The sequence below is a fragment of the Capricornis sumatraensis genome, chromosome 22 (assembly GCF_032405125.1).
Source record: "Capricornis sumatraensis isolate serow.1 chromosome 22, serow.2, whole genome shotgun sequence".
Lineage (NCBI taxonomy): Eukaryota > Metazoa > Chordata > Mammalia > Artiodactyla > Bovidae > Capricornis > Capricornis sumatraensis.
Window position 1 is genome coordinate 51,164,111 of NC_091090.1, and position 24,272 is coordinate 51,188,382.

The window sequence follows — 24,272 nt, forward strand, 5'->3', positions numbered from 1 at the left end:
CCTTAGAAAGTACACCTCAGACATTCCAATGCCGTGCCCAGGCCTGGCTGAGCAGAAGGAATGACTGAGCCTGACGCCGAAGCATCTGGGCTGCAGTCCCAGCTCCAAGGCTCTTACACCCCCTCCCCCAACCAAATCTCTCCACGTCCATTTCCTGTTTGCAAAGAATATCATTCTACCTGTCTAACCCACATCATACGCTGTCTCAGGCAGAGCCCTAATTCACGCTTGTGAAAACTCTGGAAATCTACAAAGCACTATATTGCAGAAAAGGAGGAACACTGCAGCCTGATTCAGCAGCCCATCATCTAACAGCAAAGACAGTTCAGTCCCCAGCCTGGTATCGTTCAACAAATTCAAAAGCATGGGAAAGGAAAAGGAAGTCGGGCCAGAAGCCTTTTATTGAAAACGAAGGTTTCAATAGGTTTAAACCTAAAAATGTTTAGACTAGGAGGTTTTTTCCATTAGTTCTCGGTTAAATATAAATATACCTGGAATCAAGCAAAATAATAACGAGCGCCTACCTTGAGCTCGTTTATTTTCACTGTGATGTGGTGGGAAGACCCCTGATCTGCCAGAAGGAGGTTCTTCAGGGCCATCCTGCTCTCACAGAGCTCCATCTGCCGGCGTATCTTCTGGAGCTCTATCAACATCCATGTTTCTTGCTTGTCATTTTCTCTGTTGGTTTCAATTACTTTATTATGGTTGACGTCTTGGCAGGTCCCAAGGTGAGTGATTTCAGTCGTGGTTACTGTAAAAATGTTAGGACCACAAAAATCAGAGAATTCCCGGCAAGAAGGGTGCGAGGCCCCAAGAAAACAGCTAGGCTGCATGAGAGTGTTGCTACTTCCTTGGATTGGGTTCTGAAAACTTAGTGTCTTTTTCTTTCTTTTTGAACTTTTTATCATGTACTGGGGTACAGTCGATTAACAATGCTGTGATAATTAATAGCTTCAGGTGAACAGCAAAGGGACTTAGGCATACATATACATGTATCCATTCTCCTCCAACCTAAGTGACTTTTGAAATGTGATCTTTCAAAGAAGTGATTCCAAAACAAGATTTGGGCAAACTACGTCCTTTCTTTCGAAACCTGCATGTATGGTGGCTGCGAAGAGAGAACCAACCTGTCTGGTGCTGGGGGTGGCCGGGCAGCTGTATGACCAGGGTCTGGTAGTGCTTCTGGGCATCTGTGAACTGGGTCTGCATCTTCCGCTTGTCGTCGTCTCCGAACATCTCCGAGCCCTGGCTGTTCCTGATGAACTCTTGGTAATGCAGCTCGAGGTCAGAGATGGTCTTCATGTAGTCTTCCTGACGCATGGTTTTCAGCTGGAAATAAACCCGGTGGAGGTGTTTCTGGCGGCCCCACACAGTGGCCAAGGGGAGTTTGCTGGGAAATGCACCATGCTGGGGGCGGTGGGAGGGAAGCTGGGTGGGGAGCGGAGGGTAGTGGCCTGAGGCATCGCCCCTCAAGGACCCATTGAGACAGAAAAGGTCTTTGAGGATTTAGACCTTGCTCCTAAGAACCACAGCAGCGAGTTGTCAATTTTTTTCTTCCTATGAGATTTTCTTCTTCAAAGGAAACAGGACTCAGAAACCCCAAGAGTCAAGTGGATCACAGCAAAGCTGCTCTGACCAAGAAGAGTGAAGGGAAGCCCCCAGACTTACCCTTCCTGCCGTCTGCCCCTGTCCTCCCGGAGGACCTCTACCCCTGGGGTTCTTGGACCACAATCTGAAAACTACCGGTCTAGGGTAGCTAACGCTTTGGATTCCAAGAATCCTACCCTACCTTTTACTTCTGTGCTATCCAGTCAATAATTATGACCTCATTTCCCATTACGTCTATTAAGGGGAAGGGGACCCAGAGGATCACAGGACCACATGCCTTTGCCAGGGACTTCTGGCTTGTTGGGTAACTTTAATTAGTTCTCTGTCTGGTAAGCAGCCCGGTGCCATTCCTCCCATCTGTGTTGGATGAACTAGAACCTCTAAGGAAGGCTCAGCTGACTCTCTTGCTGACCCCAAAAGCATCAACTGCACAGCTAGGTTTGTCTGGTAGAAACCGCAGCGCGGGGAGTGGCTGGGCAGCCCCTCTGGGCAGCAAGGGGGTCCTGAGGACCTACCTTGGCGATGGTCATGGCCTTGATCTTCTCGATATCGATCATGCAGTAATGCCAGGACACCAGGCTCTTCATGTTGATGTAGAGCTGGTTCCACAGGGCCAGGATGGCTTCGTAGTACTGCTCGATCCTAGGAGGCACAAGGGAAAAACACGCGGGCCTGGCTCTCCAAGTTCATCCCGAAGGGGAAACCTGGCCCCATGGCACAGAAAGCTCAAAGGAGAACTATCAGAGCAACGGGCACACGGAACAGCTGCAAGACACCAGCGTTTCAGTGAGGACTTCCCCGGCGGCTCAGCGGCGAAGGATCCGCCCGCAATGCTGCAGGCTCAGGCTTGATCCCTGGGCCGGGGAGACCCCCTGGAGAAGGACATAGCAACCCACTCCAGTATTCTCGCCTGGGAAGTCCCATGGACAGAGGAGCTGCTGGGCTCCAGTCCATGGGGTTGCAAAAGAGTTGAACTCAACTTATCAACTAAGCAACAACATTTTGATGGATTTGGACCAATACCCAGAAGTATACTCTCAATGACTGACATGGGTTTAGATACACTGGAATCATTTTGGTTGAAACACGCAGTACAATTTGGGATGGTTGGGTTATTTGTCAGCAACTTTTTAACTGATAGAGGTCTGACTCCATGCACACTGGCAGGGAGAGATGGGTCTCGGATCGTAGAACTCTGATGGCTTCTGGGGTTTGGAAATATTCCTTGGGCTATGCTCCCCCCACCTTGAACGGGCTGAAGATTTCCTTTATAAAACATCTGGACAACCTGCCCTGGACAACCTGCCAAGTGAATGTTCCAGCTACTTACTGATAAGCCGAATGTTTATGTGAAATGTTTAGCCACATATTCTATTTGTGGCTACATGTCAGACTGTGTGTGTGTGTGCTCAGCTGCTCAGTCGTGTTCAACATTCTGTGACGCCATGGACTGTCCATGGCATTCTCCAGGCAAGAATACTGGAGTGGGTTGCCTTTCCCTTCTCCAATATGTCAGACTACCAATTGCCTAAAAGGAGGAAGAATTCTGAAACCATGCCTTTCAAGTGCATGGTCAAGATGAGTTCCTCTACTGTCAAATATTCTTTTTCATCTTCCAATGATGAGTACAGTATCTTCAACATAAAACCTCAAGACAAGGCAAAGGGCCCTTCACCAGATCCCACTTTGGGGTAGGTGACAGCTGTGTGGAGCGGTGTGTCTGAGTGTTTGTACTGGGGTCGGCCACACTTTTCCCCACCCATGTCCACATCACGGCCAGCAGGAACTTGAACTACATACTTGCTCGAGAGGTCCACGGCCAGAGGGTTGGGCGGAGGGATGATGAGGCCCACGGAGGGCACGAGCATGTCCACGCCCCCCGGGCCGGTCACATACCACTTGCTCCGCTCATTGTTGTCTTTCAGGATACATTCGTCCCCTTTGTGGACAATTTTCTGCAAGGCAAGCAGCGTCATGTTTTGGCTTGATCCACAGGCTCACATTTGTATCTTTTTGCTCAAAAAAACAGAAGCAGCCACAAGGACAACATGCAAAGTGTTGCAGCTTTGAAACACTTAATTTCTCCTCCATTCAAGCTGACCTTGACACAACCCAACAGGACTGATGCTTTAAATACAACAGGTGAGTCTACAAGGTGTATCTGAAGGGAATTAGGAGGAGTGACTTTCCAGGAGACAGCCAGGGGAGTACCCCGGTGAAGTGATAAATCCTTTTATAAAGCAAAAACTCACCTCCTGACTTTTCCACACTTGTGAGTTTTTGTTTCATATAGTAGATTTCAGTGTGTGGACATCACACCTCATTCACTTGTTAAAATTTTTAAATAAAAACAAAAAATTTCTGGTATCCGGTCCCCAGAAAAACAACTTTCTAAATGAACTCCAGCATCTAAATTGCTTCTTTTCTAAATTAACTAGATAGCTTCTTAAAATGGGTAAATTATGACATCTATCTTAATTATTAACGTAACAAGTTTGACAAGTAGGTATTTCGATCTCCATTTCAATTTCTTTCTTCTCTCCAGCCAAGTTCTAAAACCATTTCTGCATGGTAGGATAAGCTCCATTGTTTTATAGTGTTCATCTCATCAGCTAGTCACATTTTCATTTATTAAATCCTCCATAATTTTTATAAGAATATAGAGTTGTGGGAAACTCATGAAAACTTGCTAAAATGGAGCCATCTTTCCATATAAATGTTTGTGTTGACCACAGAGCCTACAGAACTGATGCGTTCATTTAATGCGTAAAATCCACAATGACATTCCCTTTACATGCAGCATAGTGGCCACGTATCTTGTTTGCTTTTAATCTCAGAAGAAAAGAAGTCTTAAGCCTTAAAACAGAATTAGAATAGTTTAAAAATACTTATTGTCCTACTTATTGATAATTATCACATGATTCAGAACAAATTCACTCCATTCTTTCAACAGCTTCGCCTTTGTATGCAAAAGAAAGACATTTACTAGGGTGTTCCCTGAAACCTAAATTCAGTTCTGCTCTCTCGATGGACAGAAATCCATCCATAGAGAAAGGGAAAACTTGGGCAGCATTCTGAGTAACAGCACACACCTGGTCCTGTTTGTAGTCGCAGAGAGCCCTGAGAATAATGGGTTTATTGCTTCTGTAGTCTGGGTTACGCGGTTTCAGCTGCACAATCTTCTTGGACTTGTTTACCAAGCTCTGCACCTGGCGCTTGTATTCAAGGATTTTCTCCCGTTCTCTCTGCAATTGCAAATAAAATCATCCTTGAACGTACACACTCTCTGAAAATTAGGTGAGATCCTGAAATGGCATTCCTATAGCTATCAGGACAATACAAATTAGGCCCTGCTGTAGTTGCATTAGCTGTAAAAAGCCACCCATTCATTTGTGTGCAGGGACCACGGGTACCTTTCATAAGAAGCCACTACATAGGCAACACAGCCATGAATTAGGGGGGCAGGAAAGCATATCACCGTGTGAGAGGACTATGCTGATAACATGTGATGTACGCTTTTCCAACACTTTTCCAAAGGGATCTTCATGTTAAGTTATCAGTGTTCTCTCCTGTTTTGTTTAGAGCAACGGTAACTACTGAAGCAGAAGTAATCTGCAACAGTAGCTAAGCGTGCAGAGAAATGTATTTGAGAAAAAGCCACTGAAAGTGAAGACAAGGTTTGCTTGAGCTTTGAGCATTCACTGCTCTGCAGAGCAACACAAATCCGAACAGCAGTCTGGATCCAGTGGTGGCTGCGTTTATTTTATTCCCAGGAAAGGGCTGGCATCTGAGACTCTACCTCCAGCTCCTTGATCTGCTCCAGCAGGCGCTGCAGGGGCGTGTTCTTGTCACAAGGGTACTTCTTCCTGATGGAGTCTTGGAGACCCTTCAAGTAGGCTTCCGTCGACTGAGCCTCTTCAAAAAACTGTGAAGGACGGGGGTGACTCCACATCAGTTAAAAGCAACTGAACACGCAGCATCACCTAATACTTCAACTTGCAGGATTATCTTCCCTACGAGTCTATCTGACAGGTGGTTAAAGGAAAAGATGAGAGCAGAAACTTACAGGCGCGCGCGAGACTATCTGAAAGATAGGTGACTCGTCTACGTTCCTCTAAGCTAAACCCCAACAAATAGTATTTATGCAATATTGTAAATACTGTTGTCAGTGCTTTTTCAAACACAGTCAAAAGAGAAGGCATCAAGACCCAAAAGACAGTTAAATGGTTACTGAGGATAAAAACCTGAAAGTAGGCAGCGTTTTCTTTGAGATGAACATCAATGCATTTGGTGATCTGCAGAATCCAGCTCCACTGGGTCTGCAGGGTGTCCATGTAGGCCTGAAACGAGAGAACAGCAGCCGTCTCTCCACCACCCAGCCGTAGAGAGGCATCCGTCAATCCACAGATGGGTGAGCATCAATGAGAAGTATGAAGCAGTTCTTTAAATTTAATTCCAAATCAAGTAAAGTTTTTTCTAAAAACTGAAACTAGAATTTCCTAACAGGAACCTTTTGGTATGGTAGAAATTAAATTTTAAGACCAGTTGGAAATTCCCTGGTGGTCCAGTGGTTAGGACTCAGCGCTTTCACTGCTGTGGCCCCAGGTTCAATCCCTGGTCAGGGAACTAAGATCCTGTAAGCTGTGCAGTTAAAAAAAAAGACCTAGTTTAACAAATGAATATCCTTACAAGTATTAGTTAAAATATTCATCCAAATGACATAGCTCCTGACCAATCATAACAGACCAGTCAGAACAAGGATAAAGCAGGGGCATCAAGTCCTATTCCTGTTCAGCTGTTAGATCATGAGGAGTTTCAAGGAGAAATGGTGCAGGACCCTATGGTCCGTGCCCCCTACCCCCTCGCTCATGTCCCCAAACTGCCTCTTGTCTGTGGAAAAACTTTACTCAAACAATGAGCTTAATCAGAGAAGTGAGAAAATGCAGAAACAAAGGAATACGGTCCAACATGACTAAATATTAATAGCTTATTCAATAAGCAAAGTTCCTCTTCAAGGACTATATCCTGTGAGTTGTCCTGTACATACTGAAACCTCCACCAGGTGGAAGAAGTCATCTCCATGAGGACTAGACTGTCGGCATGACATAAGCTGCCGCAATTCTGAGAACTGGCCTCAAATAAATGGGAACAAACCAATCCTGAAACTAAAGGCCAACTGTACTTACAAGCATCAGGACGACACCAATCATCACCGCATGACTAATTCTGAGATGACTATCAGAGCTGACTGTGCTATTTCTGCATATAGCCCCTCCCACCATCCATAAAAGCTCTTGCCCACCGATTGTCAGTAGAGGGAGTTAGCCTTTGGACAAGGAGTCTGCCTTGAGCACATCCCACAGATCACAGTCTAGGGCAGAGGTCAGCAAACTACAGTTCAAGGGCCATATCTGGCCCACTACTTGCATTTACAAATAAAGTTTTATTGGCAAACAGCCACATTCATTCAGTTACATGTTGCTACAGTTGCTTTCACACTACAATGGCAGAGTTAATTTCAACAAAGACTAAATGGCTTGTCAGTCTAAAATATTATACTATTTGATTCTTTCCAGAAAAAGTTTGAGAATCCCTGGTCTAGGGTGTTGATAAATAAACCTGTCATGGCTTTGCAATGGGCAAAAACTACTCATTCGTATAGTCTTTCTTGTTTCTTGGGTAGTCTTATTTTTTGAAAAGTATCCCTTTCTTCCCTTGATAAAAGTAAAAATCTCATGAAACTCACCTCAATTTTGTCTGAAGCTGGATGTTGATTGAGGACAAGTTGGTCACTCTCTTGTTTAAGCTTATTGAGCTCTTTCTCCTTAACTTCCAGCTGACTCATGCGTATCTGTGAATGAAAGAGAAGCAAATCCTCTAGAGCAAGTCACTGGCAGCTTTCCATCCCTCCCACCATCCTTAGAGCAATCAAATGCAAAACTGCATCTTGGAATGTACAATGCCAAAGAACTGCATGATGCGTTCCTCAAGAACTGCAGCATTTTTAAGAGTGGAAAGGATATCTGAGATCCAGTATGTGGCTGAGGCCAGACCGGTGACCCGTCTCATCCAAATGCACACAGGTGAAGTGACAGAGTCACAACATATACTTGTTGTGGTTCAGTCCCTAGGTCATGTCCAGCTCTTTGTGACCCCATGGACTGTAGCCCGCCAGGCTCCTCTGTCCATAGGATTCTCCAGGCAAGCATACTGGAGTGGGTTGCCATTTCCTTCTCCAAGGGATCTTCCCAACCCAGGGGTCGAACCCAGGTCTCCTGCATTGCAGGCAGATTCTTTACCACTGAGCCACCTGGGAAGCCCACAACACATACTGAGACTGTCTACTTCTCAGGTCTAACCCACCACGTTCTTCGGTGTACACTGGGGGATATCTGACTGAACTGCCTCACTCCTCTGTCTTCTGAGATGCTAAGCACCGCACTGCCCGTCTTAAGTCACTGAAAAGCCTTCAGGAAGGAATGGTTTGTCACGATCTCTCCGCCGAGGCTGAATGACAGGCGGCCGATTGAATGATTACAAACACGTCCGTCACCGACACGCGGCTCCCGGGGGCTTACCGAGAAGGCCTCCTGCTTCTGAGCGATGTTGGTGTTCCTGTCGCTCCAGTCGTACAGCAGCTCCTCCTCCTCGCAGTCGTTGATCCACATGATCTCGCGGGAAGTGGCCTGGATGATGTTCTGCAGCTGCCGCAGGTGGTCCATCCTCTCGAAGGACGCTTTCTGCACAGGACGGTCAGAGCAGCGTTAGGACAATGTGCAGATGGGCGGTGCTCCCTGCAGACGCCACAGAGAAACCCTGGCTGGCTCCTTTCACCAACAAAAATCCCAAGAAGCAGTCAAATGCTAATTTCTTGCATTCAGTGATCAGCTGGGAGATGACAAGGACCCACCCGAACTTAGGAACAAGGGGACAGTTTTAGATTCAATGAACTAGCTTGATCCGGATGGGTCTTGACTCATACACTGATGTTTGGCTTCACTCATTAGCTTTGGACCATAAAGAGAAAACAGATTCTTAAAAAGATAAATCAAGCTCTCTTTGCCCTCTCCAATGTCCCCGAAATTCAAAGTGTCATCCCCTTGGAAAACGGCTGTGTTGCCACTAGCCATGTTATTTAAATAGTATCGTTGCCAACAGGGAAACACTGGCAAAGTGAAGACAGGGTGACTCAAATAGGCAGAAGAACAGAAAGATCTCTTTTTACCAGTCAAGGAATTGATTCAGTTTGTCATAAAATGGTAAGGATGGTCTGGAAAACCACTCTCTAAAGAAAACAAGTCTTATTTTTGCTTATATTTTGTAAAAAGGCTGCAGTTCACAAGTGGAAAAGCTTTATGTCCTTAACTGCAAGTATTTAACAAGGGCTACTGACGGGACCCTTCAACTTGCAAACAGAATAGCACTGTCTTCAGAAACAATTCTTTTAAAATTCCCTTATAAAGAAAACACAGCAGCAGAAATGAAATCAGCACCTGCAAGTCCCTCATATACTTCCAGGTACTTCCAGAGTCCTTAAGGATAGCGCCAAGCAGGTGCTTTAATCCCCAGGTCCACATTTACAAGACCGAACTGCGCTGAACCCAGAGCTTTCAGAAAAAGTCGTCTTACCAGCAGGTTTTCATACTCCTCCTCCAGCTGGTAGATTGCAGATTTCTCCCGCTAGAAGAAGACCAACAGTGAGTTAACTATTTAATTCCCCTTGAGGGTTTACATAGAAAGAACAGCCCTTCTAAACCTCCTTCTGTCAAACACATACTAACTTCCGATTCCCCAGCAGCAAGAAGTAGCTGCTCTATGGAAACTTTTACCCACAAGGACTTTTCCCAGTCGGTCTGGAGGCAAAGTTCACTGGCCTGGTGGTGGCACCTCTACAAAGTTAAGGGCTCATCACTATGACTTACAGACTCGCTGTTACACAAACTTTTAAAAGTTTGAAAATATCACTTAGGACTCCTCAGAACTTAGAGAAAAGAGGGAGAGAGACCTGATCAGATACTCAAGTAGACAAGAGTAGGTTAAAAAAAAGAGTGGAAGAAGTAAGGACGAGCATCTCGGGCTAAGAACAAAAGTCAGTGATGTAAATGGTACAAATGAACTTTATCAACGAAGCAGAAACAGACCCTATGTAGACAACAGACTGGTTGCCAGTGGGGAGTGGGGTCAGGGGGTGGACTGGGGGTTTCGATCAGCAGACGTAAACTAGTATATATAGGATGGAAAACAACAAGTTCCTACTGCATAGCACAGGGAACTGTGTTCAATATCCTGTGATAAACCATCGTGGAAAAGAATATGAAAAATACTGTATACATGTATAACTGAATCACTTTGCTGTACAGAAGTTAACCACAACATTGTAAATCAACTGTACTTCAATATTCAAAAAAACGCCTACATGCCAAGACAAAAAAAAAAAAAACCAAATTCCCAGTCTGTTGGGGAAGAAATCTCGGACTCATGTTTGAGCCCACACTGCCTGGGATGCTGTAGCTACAGCAGCCTTCAGTACACTGTTGGGAGCCTCTGCAAAGAAGAGTTCCAAGTACCAGGTCGGCTTTGATCTTGTCCAGCTGCCAGCGGTAGTCCCCGATGGCGTTGTGGATGCTCCTGTGGCTGCTGATGTGCTGCTCCACCGAGGCCAGGTCCACGCCCCAGGTCATCATGTCCATCTCCGCCTGCCAAGGAGACAGAGGGCCCTTATTTCCAACTCCTTCCTCGACAGCACTCCCAGTGGCCAGGAGGCCACGGTGCATATGAAGCTTCCACTCAGATACAAATGAAGCTGTAACTAATCATTTTCGAAACCAAAAAAAAAAAGTTTGTAAAGGCTGCTGCTGCTGCTGCTGCTGCTAAGTCGCTTCAGTTGTGTCCGACTCTGTGCGACCCCACAGATGGCAGCCCACCAGGCTCCCCCATCCCTGGGGTTCTCCGGGCAAGAACACTGGAGTGGGTTGCCATCTCCTTCTCCAGTGCATGAAAGTGAAAAGTGAAAGTGAAGTCGCTCAGTTGTGTCCGACTCCTAGCGACTCCATGGAATGCAGCCTACCAGGCTCCTCCGTCCATGGAATTTTCCAGGTAAGAGTAGTGGATTGGTGTCCCATTGCCTTCTCCATTGCAAAGGCTAGGAAATCCCAAACAGTTCGTGGGGGTTGCCCAATACAGTAAAAGCTGGGGGTTCCCTCAACTTATCTGCCCCCATCTCAAGATGGGCTGAGCAGAGATGATTCTGTAATGAGATCCTTAAAACCTAGACTGTGCACACTGAAGAAAAAAAAAAAATCTACCTGTGCGTGTCCAAGTGACCTGTGTGTATACACAGCTGCCACTGAAAATCTATGTATGACAGTGTGATAAGATACTGACAGAGGTTTCCATATTCAGTTGTTTTTAAATGTGCATCAAAAATAGTTCATTAAGCTCAATCAAGTACTACTTCCCAAGCTTAACAGTTGACCTAAGACAAATTTTCATTGTTTATTTCTTTAACTGGTTTTGAGTAATGCAGTTGTTGACTCTTTAAATCCAGAAGTTAGCACTGCCTTTTGGGTTGCAAAACTCTCCATGGCCCATTTCAAAGAGAAGTGACAATATATATCCAACACCTTCAGTTCAATGAATATTGGCAATATTAAGATCATGGATTTATGTTAGCTTTCTAAAAAGTAAACCTAACTTTCTAATTTGCATCTCCATTACTTCAAATTCAGAGTGCCAAAAAATAAGAATCAAACATATTATTTCACAAGCTGCATACTGGGGCGAGTCTATCATTTCGTCTTTCTTTGGCATGAGCTCATGTAAACTGCCAAATCTCTTGGACACGGCGAGGGCAAACATTCCAGAACGGTATTGCAGCGGGAACAACACCCGCTGTTCTAAGCCCATCCACGTTCTCATGTACTTGACGAGCCTTCAGAAAAGGCAGCCCACCAGACAACTGTAAGTTACCCAGGACTCTGACCTTGCCCTCCCATGGCTCCTTTCAACCTTAAGGCAAAGCAAGCGAGGGCACCGGAAAGTTAATGAAATGACCAACCCCGCCTTCATTACCAGCCAGGTGTGCAGTATCTGCCCTGCTCATCAGCAGAAACACAAATCAGGGAAACAAGACCCTGGCCCAGGAGCTGTGTGACTGTGTGCCGATTGTGCTGCTGGAGACACCTCTCCCTTATCAGCTGGCCCTGTGGCTCAGTCCCCCGGGAGCGACAGGAAGAATGCAGGCTTGGAGGAAGCAGGGATAGGAGGAAAGGGCTGGAGAACCTCACAGCAAACCGGCAATAAGGGATAAAGCAGCTCACAGTTCCTGTGAAACCCTCATCAATATCATCTGTTAGAAGACGCCCCCCTTCCTCACCACAATGGAGAATTGAGTCCATGTGATAATTCTATTTCCAAATGCTCAAAATTTGAAAATGCGGAGCCTTGGGGCCTCCCTGGTGGTTCAGTGGTAAAGAATCTGCCAGCCCCTGGGTTAGGAATATTCCCCGGAGAAGGAAATGGCAACCTACTCCAGTATTCTTGCCTGGGAATTCCCACGGACAGAGGAGTCTGTCGGACTACAGTCCATGGGGTCACAAAGAGTCCAACATGAGTTATCAACTGAACAAAAATGTTGAGCCTTGGCATACTTTTAAACTATTGTTTTAGCTGGAATATTCTATATCAAACTTTTCTAGAGGATACCATGCTAAGTCACTACAAAATTTATTGTACTGTAGGGATAGTGTAAACATTTTGTTAATAAAATGCTATGTTTACAGATTAAAAAAAAAAAAGTTGAGCCTTTGCTACAAAAGATTCTCACAAAGCTACACCCAACATGAATTCAGAAAGTGACGAAGTATGAGCTGTCATTTTATAGAACTGCAGTAGTGACTAAGAAGTGAGGGAATCTGCCATTTTAGAAGTCATCTGGTTCAAAGGTTGTTTCCCCTAATGTCACTGATCCTCCTGACATAGTCCAGGCTCCAGGAGCTCTGCCCAGCTTTCTCTGCTGGCTCCATCCCGCAAGGACGGGCGTGCCACCCCTCCCCACTCCTATCTGAGCACGGTTTTATTACAGCTCAAACCCAGCTATCATCAACCCCACACTGCTCTGCATAGAAAAGTGGCACTTGGGTGTGTATATATATCTTTTTTTCCTTGAATAATATTCCCTATGGGACACAACATTGGAACCCTCATTTTCTGGCATGGAGTCGACATATAGCAAATGCTTCAGAAACGTGTGTTCAAAGATTTAAAGGGAGTTGGGAAACCTGCAAATAGGTTTGTATTTACGTTGCTGGAACTACAACTTTGCTCTTTTATAAGCCCCACCTTCTTGTGTTACAAAGTCTTTGTAAGACACGGGAGAAAAGGTTAACTGAACGAATGAGTGAATGTTTAGTCCCATAAGCCCTCACACTTGCGAAAGAACACCCACAACAAAGATTGAGAAACTTTAGAACCACTGCCTAACTGGTCCAAGGACAAGTCATAAGACCACTATTTCTGACAACCTCAATCCCACCTCTGCACCACTGAGCATTCTGACATGCCCACCTTCTCAAGAGAAGGATGATTCGTCAGGATCGGTTCTCACTATAAAATTCCCATCTACATTCCTCCTGCCACCTGTTCATTACAGCACCTAATTACTACATAAAACAACAAAACAATCATTAGCAGTGAAAACTCCTTTGTAGAAACTCCAGTTCTCGGGGCTCAGCACATCGGGTGCCAGCATCTCACTTTGCTCCCACATCAGTGATGTCACGCTTGCACAAGACGCCTGACACTTCAAAAATACAAGATGAAACAACCCATGAGCCCAAACTGGAAGATCCAGTCTCCCTGCCTGTCCAGCTCCTCCAATTCCTTAGCATTTTAAATGAACCTCCACAACCTTCTCCTTCTTTCTCTTAAGGACCTCTTGGTAACACCTGATGAGCTCAGGGATGAAGTGTTTTTAGCCATGAACTCCCATAATAGATGTTCCTGTAAGAACTAGATTTTCACCTGTTAAATATTACTCGAGTGATAAAGTACGACTATAAAGCCATGAGGCTGGTTCCCTAAGCCACATGAGGAAGAAGAAAAAAAAAAAAATCCCCGGAAGTTTCATTTATTTCTAAATAAAAGCCTTCATTCCAAAATAAAAGCACATGAGGAAAAGGAGAAAACAGCAAGAGGCCTGGGTCATCGCCCCGGCCGCCCCGGTTCACACGAGGGGCTGGGAGCTCTGAGCACCAACCTCCTCCCGCTGGAAGCTGCTTACCCTCTGCTGCCTCATCCACCCCAGACACTCGCTGGTGAGGCGCTTGGTGAACTCATCCCACCCGGAGCCACTCTGGCAGGTGTACCCTCCGCCGCCTTTGGAGCTGGCCCTGCGGACGCGGGGGGCGCTGATGGCTTTGTAGAGGGCTCGCATTTGCTCCTGCAGCTGCAGCAGCCTGAAAGGAGAGGGGAACCATCACGCTGCGGCAGGAAGACAGCCCCTGAAGACCCGTCCTGGGCAACCGTCCCCCTTTGGGTCAGTACAGGGACCACACGTGCTCTTTTTTTATGACCTCTCTTTTCTTTTATAGTTTTATTTATTTTGTCTGCGCTGGGTCTTCATTGCTGCAGAGGCTTTTCTCTCATTGCAGAGAGTGAGGGCTACTCTTCGTGACAACGTCGGGGCTTCTCACAGGCTCTAGGGCCCCCGGGCGGGCTTCACTAGCTGCAGCTCCCAGGATCCAGAGCACAGGCTCGGTAGCATCAGCACAGGCTTAGTTGCTCTGAGACATGTGGGATCTTTCCAGCTCAAACCCTCATCTCCCACACTGGCAGGTGGATTCTTTACCGCTGAGTCACCAGAGAAGCCCACAAATGTTTTATTTATAGGCTTTTTTTTTTACTTTAGTCACAGACAAAACCTTAAGTATTCTGCTGCTCCAGACCTGAAGCATCACAGCAAGGGTAACTGCCTTTGCCCAACCTGGTAGCATCTTGTACTTTCTCACGAGTTCCAGCCCGGGGATCTCCTAGGATCCCATGCTCTGAATACCATGATCGCACAAAATCAGACTACACACCTCTGCATGAAACGGCATCTTCAACCCTATGAGTCTCATTTCTGTATGTAGTAAACTTAGCTGGGCTCTATTTTATTCATTCTTTTAAAAATATTTATTCACTTGGCTGCGGCGGGTCTCAGCTGCAGCACACAGGACCTTCTATCTTCACTGCAGGGTGAACTCTTAGTTGGGGTATGTGGGCTCTAGTTCACTGAGGGATGCACCCCAGGCCGCCGGCAGTGGGAGCACCCAGTCTTAGCCACTGGGACACCAGAGAAGTCCTCAACTTAATCTCAGACTCGAAAGTCAACGACCGCGCCAAAGGCTTTTGTTGCCCCCTAAGCGGAAGCACGGTGAACACCTCACAGCAAACTCAGCTCTTCAAAAGGAGCACACCCTCCTGGGCAGGTCTGCTTAATACACTGCTCGGCAGCTTCGTGACTCCACAAAAGATGAAGGTAGTGGGTTTAGGTGATTTGTATTAGAGACCCAAAAATGGGGCGAAATTATCAAGCAAGGGAGCCTTTCCCGGAAAACGTCTGTGCTTCCCTCAAGGGAAGACCAGGGTCAGGGGACTGAGTGTAACCCCTACACCACATCTGCACAACTCCTGCTGGTCTGCAGGCCCGCCTGCACCATGCTCGCTCTGTAGACAATACCTTTTTCCTTTCTCTCTTTTTTAAAAATGTCTCTTTGGCTTCGCTGTGTCTTAGCTGGGACTCGATATCTTCGTTGTGGCATCCAGGATGTTTTAGTCACGTGTGGGATCTTTAGTTGCAGCAGGTGGGATCTAGTTCCCCGACCAGGGATCGAACCCCGGGCCCCCCGCATTGGGAGTAGGGAAGTCTTAGCCACTGGACCGACAGGGAAGTCCCTGCAATACCTTTTCTGATAAGCATCACAGGGCTGGCCCATCTGCCGCATCTCTCTGATCAAGCTATCGGTAATTTCCATCTGATCGTTGGCCTGGGCGAAACACTCGTCCAGCTCTCTGCTCCGGGCCAGCTGGATTCCATCTCCATACTTCAGTTCCTGCAAGAAAGAAGTCACGTGAAGGGAGCACACGATACGGGAAAGAAAAGCTTCATGTGTGCTAACTGGAAGCGAAAGTTTCTGCTATAAACTTAAATAAGTTCCCCACTCATTCCATGTAACTGCAAAAAAATCTTTAAATGAAAATTATCTTATTAATTTGAAGAAACTGCCTGTAATGCAGGAGACCTGGTTCAATCCTCTGGAGAAGGGAATGGTTACCCATTCTTCTTGCCTGGGGAATTCAGTCCATGGGGTGGGACTTTCACTGTCACAAACCAAAATTGTAGACTGTTTTTTAAATTTTGAGAGGCCTTTAAAAGCATGTCCAAAGATTGCTAATCTCGCCCTTGCTTCAATGTTAAATGCCTATCTTTCTTATTTACACAAGCCATTCATCTAACTGGAATTCTGCTGTGGTAAGAGCCCTGTACCGTCATGCCAGATAAGGTCTTTTTTTTTTTTTTTAACACACAAACTGAGTTTTCCCTGCATCTTGTAGGAAATAACTTTTCAGTTCTTAAAAAGAAAGCTGTCTAGTTGGTTGCATTGAGCTAATAACTGTACTGGTTTTGATGATGAGTGATATTTAGTGAAATGCCACTTTTGGAGGGAGCTGAATGATGGGTACTCAGATAAAATCACGCATCTCTCGACTTCTACACCTATTTCAGTGAGATCTGATGCTATCTCAGTAACATCCAGGAGCATGAGGCCTTCCCCAATGTTACTATCTCCCCTCAATTTTTAATTGCTCATTTTCCCATACTTTGTAACGTTTCTACTGTAGAACTGTTCTCACAAGATGGTAAATTTTCCTAAAAAAATGACATTAAATTGATGGCGTACATCACAATCCATGACAACCCAGTGACATAAACACGACAGGGTGCGTCTCTAGGAAGAGGAAGTGTTACCAAATCACATGAACAACCACAGGTGATCACAATCCCAAAAGGGTGGCAGTCCACAGAGTAAGCATTGGTTGGGGAAAAAGTGTGCAAACTAGTTCCCATGGTTCAATCAACACTGCAGGTAGGTGGGGAAGTTCTGAGACAAAGCATCGCTACATGCTAAGTATGTGAAGAAGGAGAGGGATGAGATTGCAGAGGTCTATGAGTCTACATCAGTAGGAGCAAGCCCAGGAACAGGAGCAGCTGCGGTGGGCACTAGGGGGCTTAGGGGGTTGGGAAGCGAGCTTACGGGCTGCACAATGAGCTCCGCCCTCATCAGGCAGTCGGAGCAGTTCTGCAGGAGCTCCTGGATGGTGTTCTGGCTCTGGTGCCTGGACATCGTTCCCGTTTGACTGAAGGAAAAACACAGAGAAGGCTGGTGGTAAATTTTTTTCAATTTTGAAAAATTGTGAACTTTCAGAAAAGATGCAAAAACACTCCACCCCGGTCTCCCTCCCAGTTGCTCACATTGGCTGGGTCTCTGTGTCCCCCTCCCCCTTTGCTCACGTTGGCTGAGTCTCTGTGTCCCCCTCCCCCTTTGCTCACGTTGGCTGAGTCTCTGTGTCTCCGTCCCAGTTGCTCACATTGGCTGGGTCTCTGTGTCCCCCTCCCCCTTTGCTCACGTTGGCTGGCCCTTTGTCCCCCTCCCCCTTTGCTCACGTTGGCTGAGTCTCTGTGTCCCCCTCCCCCTTTCCTGTGTGTGCTTCACAGGAGATGCAGGCTTGATCCCTGGGTCAGGCAGACCCCCTGGCAGTCCACTCCAGTGTTCTTGCCTGGGGAATTCCACGCACAGAGGAGCCTGGTGAGCTATAGTCCATGGGGTGGCAAAGAGATGGACACGACTGAGCAACTAAGCACAGCACGGGATCTAATCTGGATGAGTCATGGAAATGCATTTCTAGCACCTTCTCTGTCACTCATCCGACGTCAATGCCATCAAAAGTCCCTCTGCAAAAGCGGCCTTCAGCCCAGAGCAGCAGGGCTTCCCTGACCAGTCTGCGAGGACACTTGTAGGAGAAGAAAGAAAAGCTTATTCTGCAAAACTATTTTCTGCAATTACAGAAAAAGACGATAACGGTCAAGAAAAAATGGAGTGAAGAAAGTGATGGCAAATTTAAGTATCTTTAATGCACAAACAAGGCACTTTTTTCCTTTCAAGATGATCGTGGAATATTATCCTGTATGACTGCTCAGCCACAGGTGTATTGCAAATGCAGCACTTTACTGGAAGAGAAGCGGCAGAAACTTTAAAACAAGGGTGGTGTCTAAGGAGAATGTTGTAGATACTCTACACTAAAAAAATATTTATTATTCGTTTGGCTGTGTAAGGTCTTAATTGCGCATGTCAATTCCTAGTTGCCGCATTCCCAGGCAGGCATCGAACCTCCGCCCCCTGGGAGTGCAGTCTTAGCCACTGGACCACAAAGGAAGTCCTAGATATTCCACATTTTAAAGAAAGAAAGAAATTCAGTCTGTTCCAGATACAAATAAAGAGTCATCTATAATGAAACAAGTCTTTTTTTTTTTTTTTAATTTGCCAAGGTGCCTTATGCCACAGCACAGCCCACTACAGCTTAGCTTAAGAGACATGTAAAGCCCATTAAATTATTACTGTTTAGGAAAGACTTTAAGAGTGTCCTACAAGAAACCTGAGCTCCTCCCAGCGTTCGAGGCACCAGTCAGCCCAGCCCAAGCTTTCAGATAAAACCGACGCCGGCTCAATCCCAGACTTTCTTTTATGTGTGTGTGTGTGTCGGGAAGGGTGTCCGTGCATTTTAAAGGAAGAATTTCACTGTTAAAAAAAAAAAAGTTTGAAAAGCACAGGCTGTACTAGGCAGAGAGGGGGTAAGGTTACAAGAATGTGGGATGATCCCCTCCGCTCCTGATTCTGCCTCATCTCACATCCGAGAGGCACTTTCTCTCGCTGCCACCCGTTGGCAGTCCGTCCCTGCCAGCTGGGCTCCCGACATGCCAGCACCGGCTGAGAGTGCGTGGGTGAAAAACCAGCTCCCCTGGGAACCGCTGCCAGGTGGGGCCGGGGCTGCTCCAGGCAGGCTGGGCAACGCCCACCCAACAAAACCAGGGCGCCCCACCCTCCCCGCATGAATGCCGCCCTTCTCCACCTCCCACGCAGAATCAGGCAGGAGGCCTGGCACACCTCTGGGATTGCTGAGATATAAACAGGACTCTATCCCTTGTCAAAACCTGTGCAAAATTCCAATTGACTTAGAACACTTTCCAAAAGGCACCTATTGTAATAGGGAGGACAGACCTTCAGGAGACAGAGACTTTAAGAAGCACAGAAGCGTCATTGAGAAGTGAGGATGGGTAGGCAATTAGGGAGTCCTGTGAATTACATTTGTTTTCCTGGTTGAAGAGGCATGAGAGGACCTTTCTTCTGAAACATTGGGTCATTCTGATACATGACTGGGTTCAGAGGGTGATTCCCACAAAGAATGCCAGTCCCTCCCACGCAGAGAGGGCGCTCTCAGAGCAGCGCAAAGTCTGAGTTTCTTAAATGACTTAATAATGTGTGTGACTATAAAGACTAGCACAGGGGGTTCCTAGGCAGATGCAGATGGGAACTCTGGATGAGGGAAGGGCTTGGCCAAAATGTTCCCTGGGGTTTTTCCATATCACAAAAAATTAAACTATTAAACATTAAAAAAGTAAAAAAGCAGCAGAGAGGCCAAACTTGCGAATGAAAGTCTCTAAGTGTATATATGCAAATCTTTTGGGGCCCACATGCCTCGGGCACGGGTCGAGACCATGCCCCCTGCAGCGGAGGCACAGAGTCCTAACCACTGGACGGCCAGGCAAGTCCCTATACAGGTCTTTTTAAAGTGACTTTATGCCACTAGATTCCTTTGACAACAAAATTAACTCATCAGCTCTCTTTACCCAACTACTAGAGTAGTTAGTTACACGACACTTAGAAATGAACTGTATCCAGGAAAAAGGAAAAGCAATTAAATGTTGGCTTAAAATATTATGAATTTGCACTTAAAAAAAAAAGTAACTCCACAGTCTGTTAATAATACTAAAAAGAATTCTTCATGTTTTACTAAAAAATGTGCTTATGTTCACTATACACACCCTTGACAGCCGCTAAAACCCTCTGTGTGTGCCTTGGCATGTTAGGAAATAGATGAACAGCTGTCATGCACAAAAATCTAATCTCTTTAAAAGTATAAAAAAGAAAAATGAAAAGCTAAACTGTAACCACAGTGTAATGAAGAACCCTTGGTACTGTGACTGGTCTTAGGAAAGTATGATCTGATGAAGCAAATTTTCTCTTAGACACAACCTTTCAAGACTGGTCCTTAAAGCAAGACTTACAGCTCTCATCTGTTGTCTGTAAAATCTCACTTCAGTCTGAACATCCTTGGGAAACATCATCAAAATGAGACCGGAGGAAGGGAGACCCAGGCCCCCTGAGGTTTACTGATGAGGACAGAGAATCCACCTTCACATTTCAGCGGTCCTGTTTCCGCCCAGTGACAGACTCACACAGAACTGGCTTAAAAATCAAGGAGGCTGTGTCTGCTCAGAGGATGCTGACTCATCAGACACCCAGATGATTCGCAAGGCTGGACCTTACGCAGAGGAGCCAAGAGAGCTTGCTTCAGGGGACACTGGTGGTTTTTTGTCATTCAAAATTTTTTAAGTCAAAAACATTTTTTCACATAATTTTAGATCTTTTTTAGTTAATATCTGAAATTTTTTAGATCCAATTAACTCATCTGTTAGGCTAGATTCTATCTAAAATTTCCTTAGCTCATTTGTTCTGTAACTTTATTTTATGAAGCCAACAAACGTACTACTCCTATGGAAAATAATTCAAAAGTCTACATTCTGTTTAAAGATAATAAAGTTTCCTCTTCATACAGTGCATTTTGGGAAAATGCAAAATTCCATCAGACAGGAAGAAATCACTTATTTATTTAACAAACACATAAGGACTTTACAAATCCTTAGCCTCAAAGAAATTTTCAGAACCGGTACGAACTGGTGTTAGGGGTGTAGAGATTTTAAACCATGTTAGGAATGGAACTAAAGACGTCAAAAGTTCAATTTTTAAGTTTTATTTCAGTGACATGGAGGATGAAGGATGTCAATGCAAAAAAAAAAAAGGAAGGAAAAAGAAAACTCACTTGGAGGATGAAGGATGTCAATGCAAAAAAAGAAAAAAGAAAACTCATCTGGGTCAAATCAATAAAAAATAATTTTGATCAAAATTAATAGCTTGCCTTGAAAAAAATAATGCATGTCCTTAAAAGTCTTTAACATCTCTGAAATCCTGTTTTATCTTCAAACTCACAAAGACAAATGATTCATACAACAAAGGACCTGCCTACACTTTTTCTGAAAATCCTTCCTAAAACTTGTTTAAACAAGTAAGGGTTGCAGCAGGTTTACATAAAGCTCCCTTCATCAGAGGCTAAATGGAAAACATGGTCAGGATTTTCATCCAAGTGGGCCACATGAAAGCATGACCGGTATTATAGAGCTTTCTGTTTTACTACCTACAAATAACAGTCATTTCTTAAAAAGAAAAAAAAAAAGATTCCAAAATTAAATGTGAAGTGATTAGTTTAACACTTTTCCCAAGATCATAGAAAAAAACACGAGAAAAATATTTCGAAAAGGGGCGTGCAACATTACAAGATTAAGACTTTTTTTTTAATACTTTGTTTTATAAAAGTCTTTTACACTCGTTCTTGCTGTTCATTAGATACTTGACTGGTGCCCCCGACTCCGTATTTCTTGTGTGCGTATTTTCTTTCCCACCCGGTTCCTTCGTTTCTTCCTCCTTCCTTTGCTCGTCTCTATCTCTCTCTTTTTATTCATTCCACCAACACAGGACTCTGGATGTGTGCCAGAAATGATGTCTTATGTGTATTCAGATTCATGGAATAATGACCTTGGAAAAACTCAATAAATATTTGATGGAAATTATGGTGATTACGTAATGCTCTTGAAACTTACTTTCATTAACATGGACTTAAAGTCTATTTGCTTAGCTCCTTACAAGGTTCAAAACACGCTCCATACATTATCTTGTTTGAGTTTCTTTAAAAGAGCTTAAGTAAAGCATCCATGGAGTTTGTTTTTTAAAAAATTGCTTACTTCACCTAAGGAAAATACCCTACCTTTAAGACTCACTAAACACATGTCAGTGAAAACATCATGTATCAGAAGTTACACACCCAGGGCTTCAGCCTCCATGCATAGAGCTTCCTGGCACACCTCTGCCCCCATTCTGCACGAGTTGTTTACACACCTGTCTGGCCTGCTCCTGGAGAGCAAAGTCCCACATCTCAGCCACTTTCAACTCCTACACACACCTGACGACACAGGGCTGTGCACACAGAAGATCTGTAGCACATGTTTGTTTGGTTTAGGAAAGGGGAAGAAAAACAAAGGCGAATCAAAGGCTGGTATTTCCAAAGATCCATCAGGTAGCGCATTTACCTCACCCGAATAGTGGGCAAAAAAATGTTTTGTTTTTTTCTACCAGTTTTAGAAAGAAGCCTTCCTCTGATCCTTCATTTTGTCCTCACCCAGAATCTCCGGAGTCAGCATTCTAATCAAGGTCCACTTCCTCTCCATGCTTACTATTTTCACAGTTTGTTGGTGAAAGGTAGGGGCGGGGCGGGCACCCCGATTACAGATCATTAACTTCAGAAGAGTTTGGGGGCCACCCCCTGCTCGGCCACTTCCGGCAGGACAGCCTGTGACTTGGAGCAAGTTAGTTAGACTGGAGGGGCCTGGGGTTTCTGCAGGAACACAGCCACCTCCCAGGGCTGGCCTGATGCTTCGAGGAGGAGCCCCAGAGGGTGCAAGCCCCGCAGAAACTAAATCCTCCTGCCGGGTCGCTCTTACAGGGGAGCAGTGGCTGCTGTTGTGAAATGATTCTTAGATTTCCCTTTGATTTTTCACTTTGTGGTTTTTGCCCCAATTTATAATCTTGAACTTTGCCTAATTTTAAGGATACCTTGCAGCAAATTGAGGGTAGAGAGAGAAGCAAAAAAAAGAAATGATGACTGAGTACTAAGTGTGGAGCATTTCAGACTTCGCCAAGTAATTTTTAATTCCTAAAATTATCTCTAAGATCTAAAATAAAATTTGAGACACTTCAAAGAGAGTGATATATTTTAACTGCATGAAAGACATTTTTTGAAAGGATCAGAAAAATATGCTTTCTTTTCCTGTACTGAGTGGGGACGAATATTTGACCCTTAAAAATTCAAAGCCAAAGTAGGGATTTCTATTTTGAATTCTGTCCCTATATAAAAACTTACATTCCTTCCGATGTCTATTTAAAAAAAAAAAGTCATGTAGAAGTTATCGAGTTATCCACCAAGAAGTGAAAAAATTGAAGTTGTTAGCCTCTCAGCTATGTCTGACTCTTCACCACCCCACGGGCTGTAGTCCACCTGGCTCTTCTGTCCATGGGATCTCGTGGCAAGAATACTGGAGGGGGTTGCCAGGCCCTTCTCCTGGGGATCTCCCCTTCCAGGGATCCAACCCGGGCCTCCTCCATTGCAGGCATATTTTTTTTTTTTTTACCATCTGAGCCACTACCCAAGAAGCCAACTCAAATCAAAAAAATTTTTTTCCAGGTGCCAGATGAAGCAAGGGAAAAATGTCTGCATGTCAAGACTCTGAATTCCAAGCAAAAACTTCGACCTGTCGGCTACAGCCTCCCACTCCTGGGTCATCATCTTCATGAAATCTGGATTTCGCATTCCTAGGGTCTCTGAAGGTCTTGGATCCTCCCCAGCCCAGGGTGTTGGTGCTAAGGTGCCCGTGATGATGGGGCCATGCTGGCATTTTACAAGATGCTGTCTCTCAGAGTCTTGGGGTCTGTAGGGCGGTGGTGTCTGCATCAGAACCACACCTGCCCATTTTCCCAGGATTGCAAGAGGGAAACAGAGAAAAGCAAAGGGTGGGGAGCAGGGCCCCAGGCAGCAAGGCCTCCGGACTCAGCCACTCCTTCTAGAACCTCTGAGAAGTCCGGAAAGACTGGTTGGCTGAGAGTTAGACTCCCCAAGACACACCCAAGCTCTCCTGGGATCCACCCCAAGAAGTCAGCATGGAGGCATCAGCACTTTTTGTCTTTCCCAAGACATTTCAGCCACCTGAACAACAATGAAATTATGCCCATATTTAGAGAAAAAATTAACTCCTTTTGGAAGCTGTTCTGTAGATCTGCCCAGCAATTAGTGGGCTTAATTGCATTCCTCAGCAGATGGAAACTCTACAGGAGAGTGAATGAAAGAACACAACGGTTATAAAATACATCCTAGGAATGCAACAATTTAAAAAGAAGTGAAAACTCATTGGATAAAGAGTTTACAAGGAGAAGAGATGTTAAGGTTTGATCTTTTCTTGAGCCATGGTGGTATATAGGATGCAAAGGCAGCTTAACTTTCCAGCTAGCTGTGTGACCTAGGCCAAGTCATCTAACTACATTAACCTCAGTTTTCCATCTGTGAAATGGGAAGTTTGTCCTGAGGCTTGAGACAACAATATACCTGGCACATTGTGGGTGTTTGCCCTGTGGTGATATAACTATTATTAACCACGGATCTGATATTTGTATCAAATATAT

At 45.2% G+C, this 24,272-nt stretch overlaps 1 protein-coding gene and 1 non-coding gene across 4 annotated transcripts in view; one reads left to right on the plus strand and one right to left on the minus strand.

Moving 5' to 3' along the window:
• Nucleotides 1-24,272, minus strand: part of DSP (desmoplakin) — a 43,458-nt gene that overhangs the window by 14,400 nt on the left and 4,786 nt on the right. For all 3 annotated transcript variants that reach the window (XM_068994063.1, XM_068994062.1, XM_068994061.1), the window contains exons 2-15: nucleotides 16,905-17,007; nucleotides 15,553-15,701; nucleotides 13,889-14,063; nucleotides 10,176-10,304; nucleotides 9,238-9,288; nucleotides 8,187-8,348; nucleotides 7,355-7,459; nucleotides 5,853-5,948; nucleotides 5,408-5,533; nucleotides 4,701-4,853; nucleotides 3,409-3,563; nucleotides 2,124-2,250; nucleotides 1,128-1,329; nucleotides 525-751 (exon numbers count right to left, since the gene is read on the minus strand). In XM_068994063.1, the coding sequence (XP_068850164.1) occupies nucleotides 525-751; nucleotides 1,128-1,329; nucleotides 2,124-2,250; nucleotides 3,409-3,563; nucleotides 4,701-4,853; nucleotides 5,408-5,533; nucleotides 5,853-5,948; nucleotides 7,355-7,459; nucleotides 8,187-8,348; nucleotides 9,238-9,288; nucleotides 10,176-10,304; nucleotides 13,889-14,063; nucleotides 15,553-15,701; nucleotides 16,905-17,007 (1,960 nt within the window). The remainder of the gene's footprint in view (nucleotides 1-524; nucleotides 752-1,127; nucleotides 1,330-2,123; nucleotides 2,251-3,408; nucleotides 3,564-4,700; nucleotides 4,854-5,407; nucleotides 5,534-5,852; nucleotides 5,949-7,354; nucleotides 7,460-8,186; nucleotides 8,349-9,237; nucleotides 9,289-10,175; nucleotides 10,305-13,888; nucleotides 14,064-15,552; nucleotides 15,702-16,904; nucleotides 17,008-24,272) is intronic.
• TRNAE-UUC (transfer RNA glutamic acid (anticodon UUC)) lies at nucleotides 6,162-6,234 on the plus strand. Its single transcript has one exon. It is a non-coding gene; the product is annotated as a tRNA-Glu (tRNA).